The 14,015-nt window shown below is 39.9% G+C and overlaps 1 protein-coding gene across 1 annotated transcript; it reads left to right on the top strand.

Annotated features, from left to right (window-relative positions):
• The first annotated feature begins 1,826 nt into the window (after positions 1 to 1,826).
• LOC132822456 (hyaluronidase-1-like) lies at positions 1,827 to 12,118 on the top strand. The gene is made up of 4 exons (XM_060835834.1): positions 1,827 to 1,844; positions 3,827 to 4,684; positions 11,420 to 11,509; positions 11,795 to 12,118. Exons 1-4 carry the CDS (start codon positions 1,827 to 1,829, stop codon positions 12,116 to 12,118), a joined length of 1,290 nt encoding a protein of 429 aa, XP_060691817.1.
• The last annotated feature ends 1,897 nt before the right edge of the window (positions 12,119 to 14,015 follow it).

The raw sequence follows: 14,015 nt of genomic DNA, 5'->3' as shown, positions 1-14,015 counted from the left end.
TTCAAGACAGAAAATAGGCATAAAGGGTAACTATAGACAGTGGCAGAAGGAGAGAAGTGGAGTCCCACAAAGATATGAAAGTCACATATTACTTGGGAAATAAGAATCTAAATGGGGTACAGTAGCAAAAATGGATATGAAAGTCCAAATACACAAATTACAAAAATATTAAGATCATTAACAACCAAACCAAACACTAATGTTTACTTCTAGAAGGATACAATTGAAAATTAGTGAAGTCATATTAATATATATCAAACCTTCTTTAGCATACACCTGGTGAAGGGCTTATGCCCGAAACGTCGAATTTCCTGTTCCTTGGATGCTGCCTGACCTGCTGTGCTTTAACCAGCAACAAATTTTCAGCTTAGTATACACCTGCCATATTACTATGTACAATTTTGATGTCCACAATATAAAGTGGTTGTTTTGGAAATGAGAAGATTACAAAAAAAAATAGTTCCAAAGATTACAGAAATGCAATGTTATACCTATCAGGAAAGGATGTGCAGAATAAGTTTCTTTTTCCTTATAAGATGAAAGCTGAGGGGTAAACTTAAAGAAGTCTTTAAAATCATCAAAGCTTTTGAATGCATTGATACAAAGAGAATTTTTACTTGTGAGGAAGTAAACTGAGTACTGTCAATTTCTTGCTCTCAGCAAGAAGTCAAACATGGCATTCAAAGAGAAAGGACAGATAATCAGTGGTGCATCATTATGGTGTCGTTAAAGAGACCAGCTGGCAGGAAATCATGTGTCAGCAAAACTTACAGTTGGAAGGGAGAATGTATTATTCACACAGCCATCAGTTGTACACATACTGTAAGCTATTTAACTTCTAAACTTGAGCTCCACTAGTTTTAACAAAGCTGTTCACTTTTAGTATACAGGACTTAATAATGTCAAAGGGATAAATACTGCAAATTACTAACAACAGAAAATTTTGCTGCAGCTAACTTTTAGCCCTGAAAGAGACATTTCCTACCTAATGTGTTCTCCTTTCAGGGAACAAAATGATCTGTCCTCTGTTAAACAAATGGTGTGGAGTAAATAATATTGTGGTGTGGCATAAGCTATAAGTTATTTTTATGCTATTGCTGTATAATATTTTGAACTTCCAGTAGACAATCGATGCAGTCACTTGACTAGGGACTAAGCATCTTTGAATGAGAGACCTCCCCTTAGAGCTAACACACCTTTTAGATTTCCCATGTGGTGAATTCCTGACCCTGAGTGAATACACTGGGTTAATAACAGAGGTTGTGGAATAAGGCCCTTAAGTGGGTATTCATTGTCAACTTAAGAGTCTCAACTAGTGGTAGGATGAGAAAAGTGTCCACACTATAATGTGGATAAATGTGAAGTTATACACTTTTGTGTGAAAATGGGAAAGAGGACTATTATTTGAATGATGATATATTGGGAAATGTGGATATGCAAAGGAACCTAGCGTCCTGTACACCAGTCAATCAAAGTAGGTTGGATGCAGCAAAGATTGGGATGGCAAATAGTTGGGCTGCATTGCAAGAGGATTTGAATTCAGAAGTTACTATATCTTATTGCAGTGGTAAGACTGTACCTGGAGTACTGTGTGCCGTTTTGCTCTCCCTACCTAAATAAAAATACACACTCAGACAGTAGTAGGGGCATGTAATGCACTGCCTGCAACGGTAGTAGACTCACCAATGGTCCTTGGATAGACATATGAATGAAAATGGAATAATGTAGATTAGATGGGCTTCAGATTGGTTTCACAGGTTGCGCAATATCAAGGGACAAAGGGCTACAACACTACATCAAAGCTACAACACTAGCATCTGACAACTATGTGTAAAATTGCTCAGGTATGTTCTGTACTCAAAAAGCAGAACCAATCCAACCCAGTCAATTACTGCCCCATCAGTAATCGTCAGCAAAGTGACAGAAGGGGTCACCAGCAAGTGCTACCAAGTAGCATTTGCTTGGCATTAACGTGCTCAATGATGCCCAATTTGGGTTGCGCCAGACCCACTCATTCCTGACCTCATTACATTCTGGTCCAAATATTGACAGAAAGTTAAATTCCAGAGGCAAAGTGAAAGTGACTACTCTTGATATCAAGATCACATTCGATGAAATGTGGCATCAAGAATCTCGAGCAAAGCTAGAGTTAGTAGAATCAAACAAAGCTCATTAGCAGTTGGAGTCATACCTGGAAGGAAAAAGGTTGTGGTTGCTGGAGGTCAGCCATCTCAGATCTAGAGAATCTCTACAGGAGTTTCTGCAGGGTAGTGTCCTAGGCCCAAACATGTTGAGTTGCTTCATGAACCACCTTCCGTCCATTGTAAGGTCAGATGTGGGGATGCTTACCAATGACCGCATGGTGTTCAACACCATTTACAACTCCTCAGATACTGAAACAGTCCATGTCCAAGGGCAGCAAGACTTGACAATATCCAGTTTGGACTGACAATTGGCAAGAGTTGAAAAGTGTGGTGCTGGAAAAGAGTCAACATTTCAAGTATGAGAAAGGAACTGAGAAAGAGCTCACACTTGAAACGTTGACTCTCCTGCTCCTCGGATGCTGCCTGACCGACTGTGCTTTTCCAGCACCACACTCTTTGACTCCGATCTCCAGTATCTGCTGTCCTCACTTTCTCCTCCTGACAGTTGGCAAGTAACATTCACGCCACATAAGTGCCAAGCAATGACTATCTCCAATAAGAAACATTCCTGATGAAGGGCTTATGCCTGAAACGTCGAATTTCCTATTCCTTGGATGCTGCCTAACCTGCTGTGCTTTAACCAGCAACACATTTTCAACTGTGATCTCCAGCATCTGCAGACCTCATTTTTTATCCAATAAGAAATAGTCTAAGCCTCACTCCTTGACATTCAATGCCATCATCATCATGAATTCCCTCACTATCAGCATTCTGAAGGTTATCATTATTCAGAAACTGAACTTGACTAGTCATTAAGTACTGTGGCTAAAAGAGCAGATCATGCATCAAGTGACTCAACTCCTGACTTCCCAAAGCCTGTCCACTATCTACAAGTCACAAGTCAGGAATCTGATGGATGAATGCAACTCCAACAACAGAAAGCAGCTTGCTTGATTGACATCACATCCACAAACATTCAGTCCCTCCACAACAACAATCATTAGTAGTAAGTACGATATACAAGATGTATTGCAGAAATTCACCAATATGCCTTCCAAACCACCTTCCACTTCCATGACTACTCCCATCCAGAAGGTCAAGGGCAGCAGATACATGGGAAAATCAGCAACTGCAAGTTCCCCTTCAAGGTACTCACAATGCATACTTGGAACTATATCACTGTTTCTCAGTGTCACCAGGTCAAACTCCTAGACCTCCCTCATGAACACCATTGAGCATCTACTCACATCAAATGGAGTGCAGTGGTTCAAGAAGATAGCTCACCCCACTACTTTCCCAGGGGCAATTAAGGAGATGCAATAAATGCTGGCCCAGCCAGCGATGCCCACATCCTGTGCATGATTGAGTCTATAAATCCTAGGTTAGGTTATATATAGCAACACAAATGCTGTTCAACTGAGATAATTTAGTACAGAGTAGGGATCAAATCCTCAAACTATTGTGGATGTAATTATTATACATTGGATCTAGAGTGCTTAATTATTTGGTATAGAGTTTCTTTTGTTTCCAAATGAATCTTTTTGGTTTGTATCTTACAGAGCAATCTAATTGAGAAAACTTGACTAACTGCTGAGGAGAGAGGTCCAATCATGTTCTCAAGTCTCTCACTATTCACATGCACCTTATTTTATCTCCATATCTGTCTTCCCATTTGGACGAAGGAGTTTAAGCCAGTATCACCCTCGCCAATGATCCACAATAAGCCATTTAGTGTGATTTGGAACACTCCTACTATGCGCTGCAAATCAAAATTTAATGTTGATTTGAAGCTGAATGCTTTTGATATTGTTGCAAATGAAAATGAGATCTTTATGGGGAAGAAGATGACCATATTTTACAAAATCAAACTGGGGCTTTATCCATTCTATACTGATGAGGGCACTCCAGTGAATGGTGGCCTTGTCCAGAATGCCAGTTTATGCAGCCACCTCCAAGTAGTAGGTGACAACATAACCAACATGATGGATCCTAACTTCCATGGTCTTGCAGTAATAGATTGGGAAGAGTGGCGACCACTTTGGGTCCGTAACTGGGGCAAAATGAATATCTACAGGAAAAATTCCAAAGAATTAGCAAGAAGTAAATACCCTCATTTAACTGAAAGTGAGATTCTCCAGATTGCCAAAAAGGAATATGAAGATGCTGCAAAGAAGTTTATGAGGAAAACGCTAAAACTAGGACAGATTCTGAGACCAGAGGCTTGCTGGGGCTTTTATAAATTTCCAGACTGCTATAATTATGTTAAGAAGAAGATACAGACCAATTACTCAGGTCATTGCAATAAGGAAGATATCCCTAGAAATAACCAGCTAGCATGGCTCTGGAAAACATCACGATGTCTATATCCTAGTATTTACATTCCTAAGCCATTAAAATCCTCAAGTTATGTTCAAAGGTTTGTTCACTACAGGATTAAGGAGGCTCTCCGCGTTGCTGCCCTTGATCCAGTCAGAGATGCTTTGCCTGTTTTGGCTTACTCCAAGTATGCATATGTAAAATCACTTGACTTCTTGAGTGAGGTAAGCAAGATATTGTTCCAAAACGAAGTAAAATGATTGCGAGACAAATTTCAGTACTAGTTTCAGCTGTTTTGTTTTCTATTTGGGCCTTTGTCATGTTGTTGTTGGGACCAATCAGAGATATATCATCTAACTGAGAAAAACAGTGTCTACCTTGAATCTTTTTGCACCACAGACCAGCTAGCCATGTGTTATTATAATGCAGTCCTCTTTAGGGCTTGAGCTTGCTTCCACTCCCATTCGTTAGCTTCTGAGACAACTGAGAAGTACAACCAGTTCTCTGTAGATTCTGCCACAAGTGAGCAAGTGGTGTTTGAAGGGTTATGTAGATGGATTGTTTGAAGGTTCATGCACTCCCTCCAATGCCTTGACTTCACCTCTGCACATTTCAGAATAAGTCTGCCAATGTGTTCAGTGACTTCCTAAAAAAAGCCTGCTTTATTTTGGTTAGTCACAAGTCAGGGACTTCTATGGGCTGATAGGTAGCTTGATGTCATTTTGGATATTTTGATGGCACTGTAAAGTGCTGCTGCTGTTCTCCCGAGAGTCTCATTCCATAATCAAATTCTGAGTAGTGTCATCGGCACACATTTGAATTACATGTTGGCTGGGCCAAGATTGATGGAGATTTGCGTGAATATGACAGGAGGAAGAAATAAGATGGTTGAACAGATTTGGAAGATAACAATCCATTTGTTCAAATTCATTATACATGCAGAATCCTGAATTTCAGATTGAAGTGGGAGGAGGGCAATGCTGGGCCAATAAAGATACGTATGTGGACATTTGAAATATTGAAGAACCCACTGCTCATTGGTTCTATGGATGGAAACCATGGATAAATATGTTCTTGTGTCACCATATGTCTTTTTCACACAGTTATAGTTGGTACAATAACATGTGTTGAAAAATGTGTTGCTGGAAAAGCACAGCAGGTCAGGCAGCATCCAAGGAGCAGGAGAATCGACGTTTCAGGCATAAGCCCTTCTTCAGGAAATCTGATGCCCGAAACGTCGATTCTCCTGCTCTTTGGATGCTGCCTGACCTGCTGCACTCTTCCAGCAACACATTTTTCAGCTCTGATCTCCAGCATCTGTAGTCCTCATTTTCTCCACAATAACATGTGTGTCATAGATCCAATATTCTTATAACTTTGGGAACAAGCTTCATTGTTCAACAGCTGAGGCTACTACATGAGCAGTGAGGAGCATTAGGATAGAGGCTGTTCAGAAAGAAGCCATCCACGAACATCATCTTTGAAGATGGGTGCTTGGGCTGGTCAGAGTGTCCATTAACAGGTCCAGCTAAAGGACTATGGAGGGGAATCTTTGTACCTGTCTGCCCCTCTTTTGCAGTTACATCTGTGCTAGGGTGTCCAGGGGGTAGAAGCAAGCAGTGTTTACTGGCACAATACAGGCCATTAGAGACCATTGGATGCTGCAGAGGATGGGGTATATCATCACCTGAACAACATTATTTTGATTGGATAACTTTCCATTTTCCTTATACAAGTTTCTATTAACTGTTATTTTGTATTTTTATTTTAGAACTCCATGACAGACTGTTAGCCCAAATTTCTTAATTTAACATTTAAAAGAGTAGAAGATGGGTACTGGCCCATCCCTGCATCCTCAGGACTATGGCTAACTATCTTCAGATTTTGGACACAATGTCACAGTCAACTCAGGATATCCTGGGAAAAAGGTCACTGCAATATATGAGATCATTCTGCCAAACCTGCAGTTGCCTGTGTGACAATACTATGGCTTGAAGAATATCTTGTCCTTGTTGTTTTGAAGGGGGCTCTTAAGACAGAGATATTGAACTGTCTATTTGAATGCGATAAAGTAAACAGCTATTTTTAGAGTTGGAACAGTAGAAGCAGCCTGAATGTGTGGGGTTACGCTATCACAGAACCAGGACTTTTAGTTTTAGTTTTTCAAAAGTAATTGCTGGGGTTGTGAAACTGGATTTGGAAGCTGTAATACATCTTTTCCTACTACTCTGTCTCCCTCAGAGGTTTCTCTTCTGAGCTGGAAAATTGCTAGTGAGACAATCTATTCTATTGAACTTACCTTTGCCAAAGTTGTGTTAATGGGACGTCAGTACATTGGAATAGTGAATTAGTAGTAGTTAATGTGTCTATTATTTTGTTAAGCATTTCAATAGAGTTGCAATTAAGCCAATTTGTTCCTTTTCCTTTTATTATGTCTGTATTTTAACTATAGTGTAATAATAAAGTATGTTTTGCTTAACATTTAAGTGGTTTGACCAATCACATTGCATCTGGAACATATACATCTGAACCTTATATTTACCTTTAAAATAAGTAAATGCTAGGGTCTAGACTACCTTCTGAATATATTTTGAGGGAATTTGGTCTGGTCCATGGGTTTGGTGGAAATCCTATACCATTGCTTAAGATGACAACAGCACTCAATTTTGTTTTCTGAAGAAGGTTTCCAGGCCTCAATGAGTGGCACATGTGACATATCACAGAGTGCAACACCCAACTAGATAAAGGAGGTGGCCCATACTGTCTTCCAGCATTAGGTTCTCTATCAATGAGGACACTATGGTAGCAAGGGCATTAGCCTTTATGGACATTACTCATTTCCTGAGATTGATAGGATCATCAAATTGATTTGTGACCTGTAGAGCTTCCCGGGAGCAGTCAGTGTCATTTACAAATTGTCAATACTTTCACTCTTTAAACATCCAACTAATCTGTAAATCAAGCAGATCTAACAGGCACTGTCATGGTATATGCATTTTATATAACTCTGTCAAGGGTGTGTTTAACACAAGATTATTATAAAGCAGGTAAAGATGGTTTGAGATGATCCACATTAGAAGGGTACCAACAGCAAATGCCAAAAACTCAATAAATCAGATTTGGAATTCTTGCATCTCTCCTGGTTAGTGCAATATAAAACCACTTGTCAGGGTATGTCTTTTTAATTCAGCAGTACTCATTCTGTAATATCAAGTGACTGAACAAATAAACTATATCAAGGTCTTCAGTCAATAGTGACTGTGCAATGGAACCTCCTTGTTCCTGTACATTTCTATCCCACCCTTAAGCATTGTTAAGTGATGACGGATTACATCAACACAAAGCATTCCCCACTCCCTACTTCCATCATCCTGATCAATCATGTGCCTCCAGATCCTAATAACATCCCTTAAAATCGTATTCATAGACATGTGGGAATTGGCGGAAAGAAAGACGGTGGCAGTGCCTTCCAATTCGGGTTCTGCTAGCAGGGTGATGTACCAATGCTAAAATATTGTCCTAGGCCTGCCTTTGTCATTCAGCTTCCTTTCAAATCAAAACTGTCAACTCTTTTGCCCTTTCACCAAGATGCTCTATGTAGCACAGTACTAGAAAAGTATTTAAATATTTAAGTACATAGAACATAGAACAATACAGTGCAGAACAGGCTTTCTGGCCTCAATGTTGCGCCGACCTGTGCACTATTCTAAGCTCATTCCCCTACATTATCCCATTATCATCCATGTGCTTAATCAAGGATTGTTTAAATCTCCCTAATGTGGTCAAATTAACTACATTGGCAGGCAGGGCATTGCATGCCCTTATCACACTCTGAGTAAAGAACCTGTCTCTGACATCTGTCTTAAATCTATCACCCCTCAATTTGTAGTTATGCCCCCCAGCCCCCAACATGCTGACATCATCATCCTCGGAGAATTCAGCTTCCTCTGATCATCTTGTAACCTAAACATTACACACAAAACCTAAAAGACAGGAGAAGAAGTCAATCTTGTTGCAGTAATCAGCACTTTTGAACAAATTATTTAAATAGTAGTTTAACACTTCAGGAGACTTTCCACCAGAGTTATGCAGAAAAATTTTTTTCCAACTGTTCCTCCCCTCTACATTACTCTCCGCTACATCAAATATATCATTCTGGAAGTGGCCACAAGTATACAGGTCAGCTGACAGTATTTGCAGAGATACACTGAAATCTTCCAGCCCTTCCACAAGTACTGACTTCAGGAGTCAAAATAATGTTCACAGATACCATGTTTAGTGTAATTGCTAATGTTCTGATAGGTAATCATTTGTGGCAAAAGCCAAACTAAAAGGTAAGGAAAGGATTTTAAAGGAATCATAAAGGGAGGGTTTTAGCAAGATGATAATTTGTCTGCCTTGTGGAGTTCACACCGAGTTATCTGCTCACTGTGGGAATATCAGTCTAACCTGAACATGAGATGTGGTGAGACAAAAAAAACAATTAATCTTGAGGTTTCAAGCATTCTCCAACAGTGGCTCAAGATAATCTTTAGTAAGCATAAAGGCATTTCTCTCTTTGTTGGTTCATGTGTGGAGTTTTAAATGTGACGAGATGTGCCTTTAAGAGGGATTTGTTCTGTCTTATTTCTCTTGAAAACAAATGTAAACCTAAACCTGGTGATGAGGTTTCTGCTGCATGGAAAACAGAGCAAGTTGCTTTGTGTTTTTACAAAAATTTAAAAAAGAAGCATTTGTGGGTGGTGTTGGGCTCACTGTTATGGACCACCAGAGCCCCCCTCAAAATATATTAAGAAGGCAGCCAAGAATCTAAATTTTTCTTATTTTAAAAGTAAATGTGAGGTGTTGTGTTCCAGATGTATTTCAGTTGGTCAACCTACCAGAAGCAAAACATATTATTCATCCACTATAATTAAAACACAACACAAGATTAAAAGAATTGGAACAACTTAGCAGTATTAGAAAACTTAACATAACAGCTATTACTAATTAACTATTCCAATATACTATATCCCAATTTATGGGATATAGTAACATCCCATAAATGCATAAAATCCCTTGGCAAAAGGCAGATTCGGAAAACAGATTGTCTCACATGCAACTCTGGCAGCCCAAGAGGTAAAGCATCCAGAGAAAACTCAAAGTCTGTGTAGCAGCCAGGAGAGATTCATTGTCTTCCAAAGCTGCTCATATCCCATCAACAATTGATGAAAGCTAAACTAAAAATCCCTAGTTCTGTGGAATTCACCCATACCCTTTCAGGCTGCTTCTATCATTCTAATTTTATTTTGAACACTCCTAAGGCCTTTGCACATTGTTTATCTTCTCATAGACTGCTCAGCATCTGGCCTTAAAGCTCTCTTCAAAAATCAAAGCAAAACAAAAGACACCTCTTAAAGCCTCAGCATCGTTACACTCACATAGACCCAAGGTTTTAATTTTTGTTTTCAGTTATAGAGTCATAGAAATGTATAGCATGGAAACAGACCCTTAGGTCCAACCCATCCATGCTGACCAGATATCCCAATCCAATGTAGTCCCACCTGCCAGCACCCAGCCCATATCCCTCCAAACCCTTCCTATTCATATGCTCATCCAAATGCCTTTTAAATGATGCAATTGTACCAGCCTCCACCACTTCCTCTGGCAGCGCATTCCATACATGCACCACCCTCTGTGTGAAAACGTTGCCCCGTAGGTCTCTTCTATAGCTTTCCCCTCTCACCCTAAACCTATGCCCTCTAGTTCTGGACTCCCCGATCTCAGGGAAAAGACTTTGCCTATTTACCCTATCCATGCCCCTCATAATTTTGTAAAATTCTAAGGTCACCCCTCAGCTTCCGATGCTCCAGGGAAAAGAGCCCCAGCCTGTTCAGCCTCTTCCTGTAGCTCAGATCCTCCAACCCTGGCAACATCCTTGTAAATCTTTTCTGAACTCTTTCAAATTTCACAACATCTTTCCGATAGGAAGAAGACCAGAATGGCTTGCAATATTCCAACAGTGGCCTGACCAATGTCCTTTACAACCATAACATGACCTCCCAACTCCTGTACTCAATACTCTGGCCAATAAAGGAAAGCATACCAAACGTCTTCTTCACTATCCTATCTACCTGCAACTCCACTTTCAAGGAGCTATGAGCCTACACTCCAAGGTCTCTTTGTTCAGCAGCACTCCCGAGGACCTTACCATTAAGTGTATAAGTCCTGCTCAGATTTGCTTTCCCAAAATGCAGCACATCACATTTAGCTGAATTAAACTCCATTTGCCACTTCTCAGCCCATTGGCCCATCTGATCAAGATCCTGTTGTAATCTGAGGTAACCTTCTTCACTCTTCACTACACCTCCAATTTTGGTGTCATCTGCAAACTTACTAACTGTACCTCTTATACTCACATCAAATCATTTGGAGTGAATTTGCTAGATACAAATGTCTCTCTGCTGCTGTGAAAACTCGAGTTCTCTTTCTGCTGCTAGATTAATTTCATCAGTGTTCCTTCTCCTGGACTGGAGTAGATTGCAACTGAGGGAAATCCGTTTCACTGAATTTGCCTTTAGAACAGATTTGTTTATGGGAAACTGCTATACTGGAACAGTTGATGAATATTAGTTGAGTAATATCTTATTTCATTAAGTATTATGATAGAGTCAAAGCTTTGTCAATTTTTTTTATTTGCATTTTTACAGTGGTGTAAGAATAAAGTGTGTTTTTACTTAAAGCCTAGTAGTTTGACCAATCGAATGCAGCACCTTATACTTGCATTTGAATCAGATAGAAGTTAGAGTCTAGGCTATCCCTTGACATGTTTTAAGGGGGCTTGGTCTGGTCCATAACATAAATTCCTCTATAAAGTAACAAGAGAAATGTTTTGATGTTCCAATAAGTTGAAACGTGCCTCGACCCAGAGTACCTTCCATTTCCAATATGTAACTAATTTTTTTTTCATATGTTACCAGATTGATTTGGTACACACCATTGGAGAGAGTGCAGCTATGGGAGCCTCTGGAGTGGTTCTGTGGGGGGATAATGACCTTTCACGTAGCAAAGTGAGCATTTAATACAAATATATGCGAACATATTCAAATAAGGGCATGTAAAATGTGGCTGCATACTGAAGATAATATTTGGTGGTGACACAATCACATATCAGATATCGAATCAACCCAACATTTTGACATCTCTGTATGATAATCTATTGGAAGCTGTTCATTTGCAACATAAAGTTGTTTGTGCACCTAGATCCCCTGATAAATTTACTATGTTTTCTTGAAAACACTTTCGATTTAAATCTTAAACTCTCCTTGCAAGTATTTGTGCTTATTTTTTACTAGAGGCGATGTGAGGCGTTGAAGAATTACATTGACAAGGAACTTGGAATATACATCCTGAACACAACTACAGCTGCCATATTGTGCAGCAGGATTCTGTGCAATAACAATGGACGATGTGTGCGGAAAAACCCTGAGGCCAAAGTTTTCCTACTTCTTGATCCCAAAAGCTTTGACATTATTCCCTCTGTTACTTCCAGTGACTTTTCATTAAAAGCCCAAGGAGAATTCCATTCTGAAGCAGTGAAAAGCATGAAAAAGCAATTCAAATGCCAATGCTACAAGGGAGGGACGGCACCTGACTGTGAGAATAAATCAAACTTTTAGATCCACATATCATCATTCTTGTTTTCCTCCTTTTTCATTTTATATTTCAAGGTAAAGTGGTGATTCACACTAACAATCCTCAGGTATAGCAGCTAAATGGAAATTCTTCTTGTATACAGCTAGAGTAGTTGCATCAGTCAGCTAATTGAACTGGTGAAATCTGTATATCATGTCTATGTTTGTGCATCTTTCAGTGGGCAACCATAAAACAGTAAATGCAATGCCAGGCCAATGCAATGTTGGCATTTATTTTGAGAGGACTTGAAAATAAAAGCAGGGATATACTTCTGAGGTTCTATAAGGTTCTGGTCAGACCACATTTGGAGCATCATGTACAGTTTTGGGCCCCATATCTCTAGAAGGACGTACTGACCCTGCAACGTGTTCAGAATGGTCCCAGGAATGAAAAGTTTAATATATGAGGAACATATGTGGACTCTGGGTCTATACCCAATGGAGTGTAGAAGGATGAGGAGGATTTAAATGAAACTTACAGAATACTGAAACCCGGATGGGGGAATGTTCAGAAAATGTTCCCATTGGTAGGAGAGACTAGGACCTGAGGGCAAAGCCTTAGAGTAAAGGGCAGACCTTCTAGAACAGAGATAAGGAGAAGCTTCTTCAGCCTGCGAGTGGTGAATGTATGGAATTCACTGCCACAGAAGGCTGTGGAGGTCAGGTCATTTAATATATTTTAGACAGAGGTAGATGGACTCTTGATTGTCAAGGTGATCAAGGGCTACGGGGAGAAAGGGAGAGAATGGAATGGAGAAACCTATAAGCCAGCATTGAATGGTGGAGCAGACTCGATGGGCTGAATGGCCAATTTCTGTTCATATGTCTTATGGTCTTATAGTAATAGGAACTGAAATTATGGTTTTGATGTTGATCCATGAGCATTGATGATGTGGAGGTGCCGGTGTTGGACTAGGGTGGACAAAGTCAGAAGTCATATGACACCAGGTTATCGTCCAACAGGTTCATTTAAAATCACAAGCTTTTGAAGTGCTAGTCCTTCACAGGTGAAGTCATTGAGCATTGACCATCAGAGTGCGCTGGTTAGCCAACCTCGAGGGAACAGGAAAGAACTTAAATGGTAGCTTGCTAGAAAGTGTCCATGTCAACAAAACCAGCTAATGTGTACATTTCAGTTTTCATGATAACATGTGCACTGAAATTCATTAACTAAAAAGCCTTGACAACACTTTGCTCTAAAATTGTGCCCCTGTAAAATCATGTTTGCTATTTGTTTGCAGCACATACTATAGAATTCAAATTGGTCATTTTGGATTTATTGCCTCTATGAGGCAGAGTTGCACCCACTCTAACTGGTCATGCTGATAACTGAGCAGCTAAACTGATTGCAATAGACTCCTAGTGCCAGGAAAACAGGCACTGATATCTGCGCCCAGTCAAATGTACAGTAAGAGTTTGTGAAGAAGCAACAGAGTTATGGAGACTACTCCAAATTATTCCATTGTACAGCTTGTAACTTGGAACCATGTGAGACCAAATTCAAGAGGAAGAACTTCAATATTTACTACCTTCTTTCTCATGTATAAGTTTCCACCCAATCAGCTAATAGGTGCACACTGAATAGAGAAAGCAACAAGATGAGAAATAATTAAGCACTTCTGTCAGTACAATAAATACATTGTAAATTTGTTAAATGTTTCACTAATATGCTGAAGACATATAATACGTTGTGAAACGTGTCTTTAAATTCTCAGCATGTGAACATTGCTGGTAGATCCAGCATTTGTTTCCCATCTCTCCTTTCCTTTGAGATGATGCTGATAAGCCACCAACAGCCTCACAGCGCCTGAGACCCGGGTTCAATTCCCGACTCAGGCGACTGACTGTGTGGAGTTTGCACGTTCTTCCCGTGTCTGCGTGG

Source organism: Hemiscyllium ocellatum, chromosome 14 (assembly GCF_020745735.1).
Source record: "Hemiscyllium ocellatum isolate sHemOce1 chromosome 14, sHemOce1.pat.X.cur, whole genome shotgun sequence".
Classification (NCBI taxonomy): domain Eukaryota; kingdom Metazoa; phylum Chordata; class Chondrichthyes; order Orectolobiformes; family Hemiscylliidae; genus Hemiscyllium; species Hemiscyllium ocellatum.
Note: the sequence above shows the minus strand (reverse complement) of the source record. Positions and strands in the feature narration are given on the sequence as shown.

Coding starts and splice junctions, on each gene's coding strand:
- LOC132822456 (XM_060835834.1), top strand. Junction 4,685..11,419: donor CACTTGACTTCTTGAGTGAG/GTAAGCAAGATA, acceptor ATATGTTACCAG/ATTGATTTGGTACACACCAT. Junction 11,510..11,794: donor ATGACCTTTCACGTAGCAAA/GTGAGCATTTAA, acceptor ATTTTTTACTAG/AGGCGATGTGAGGCGTTGAA.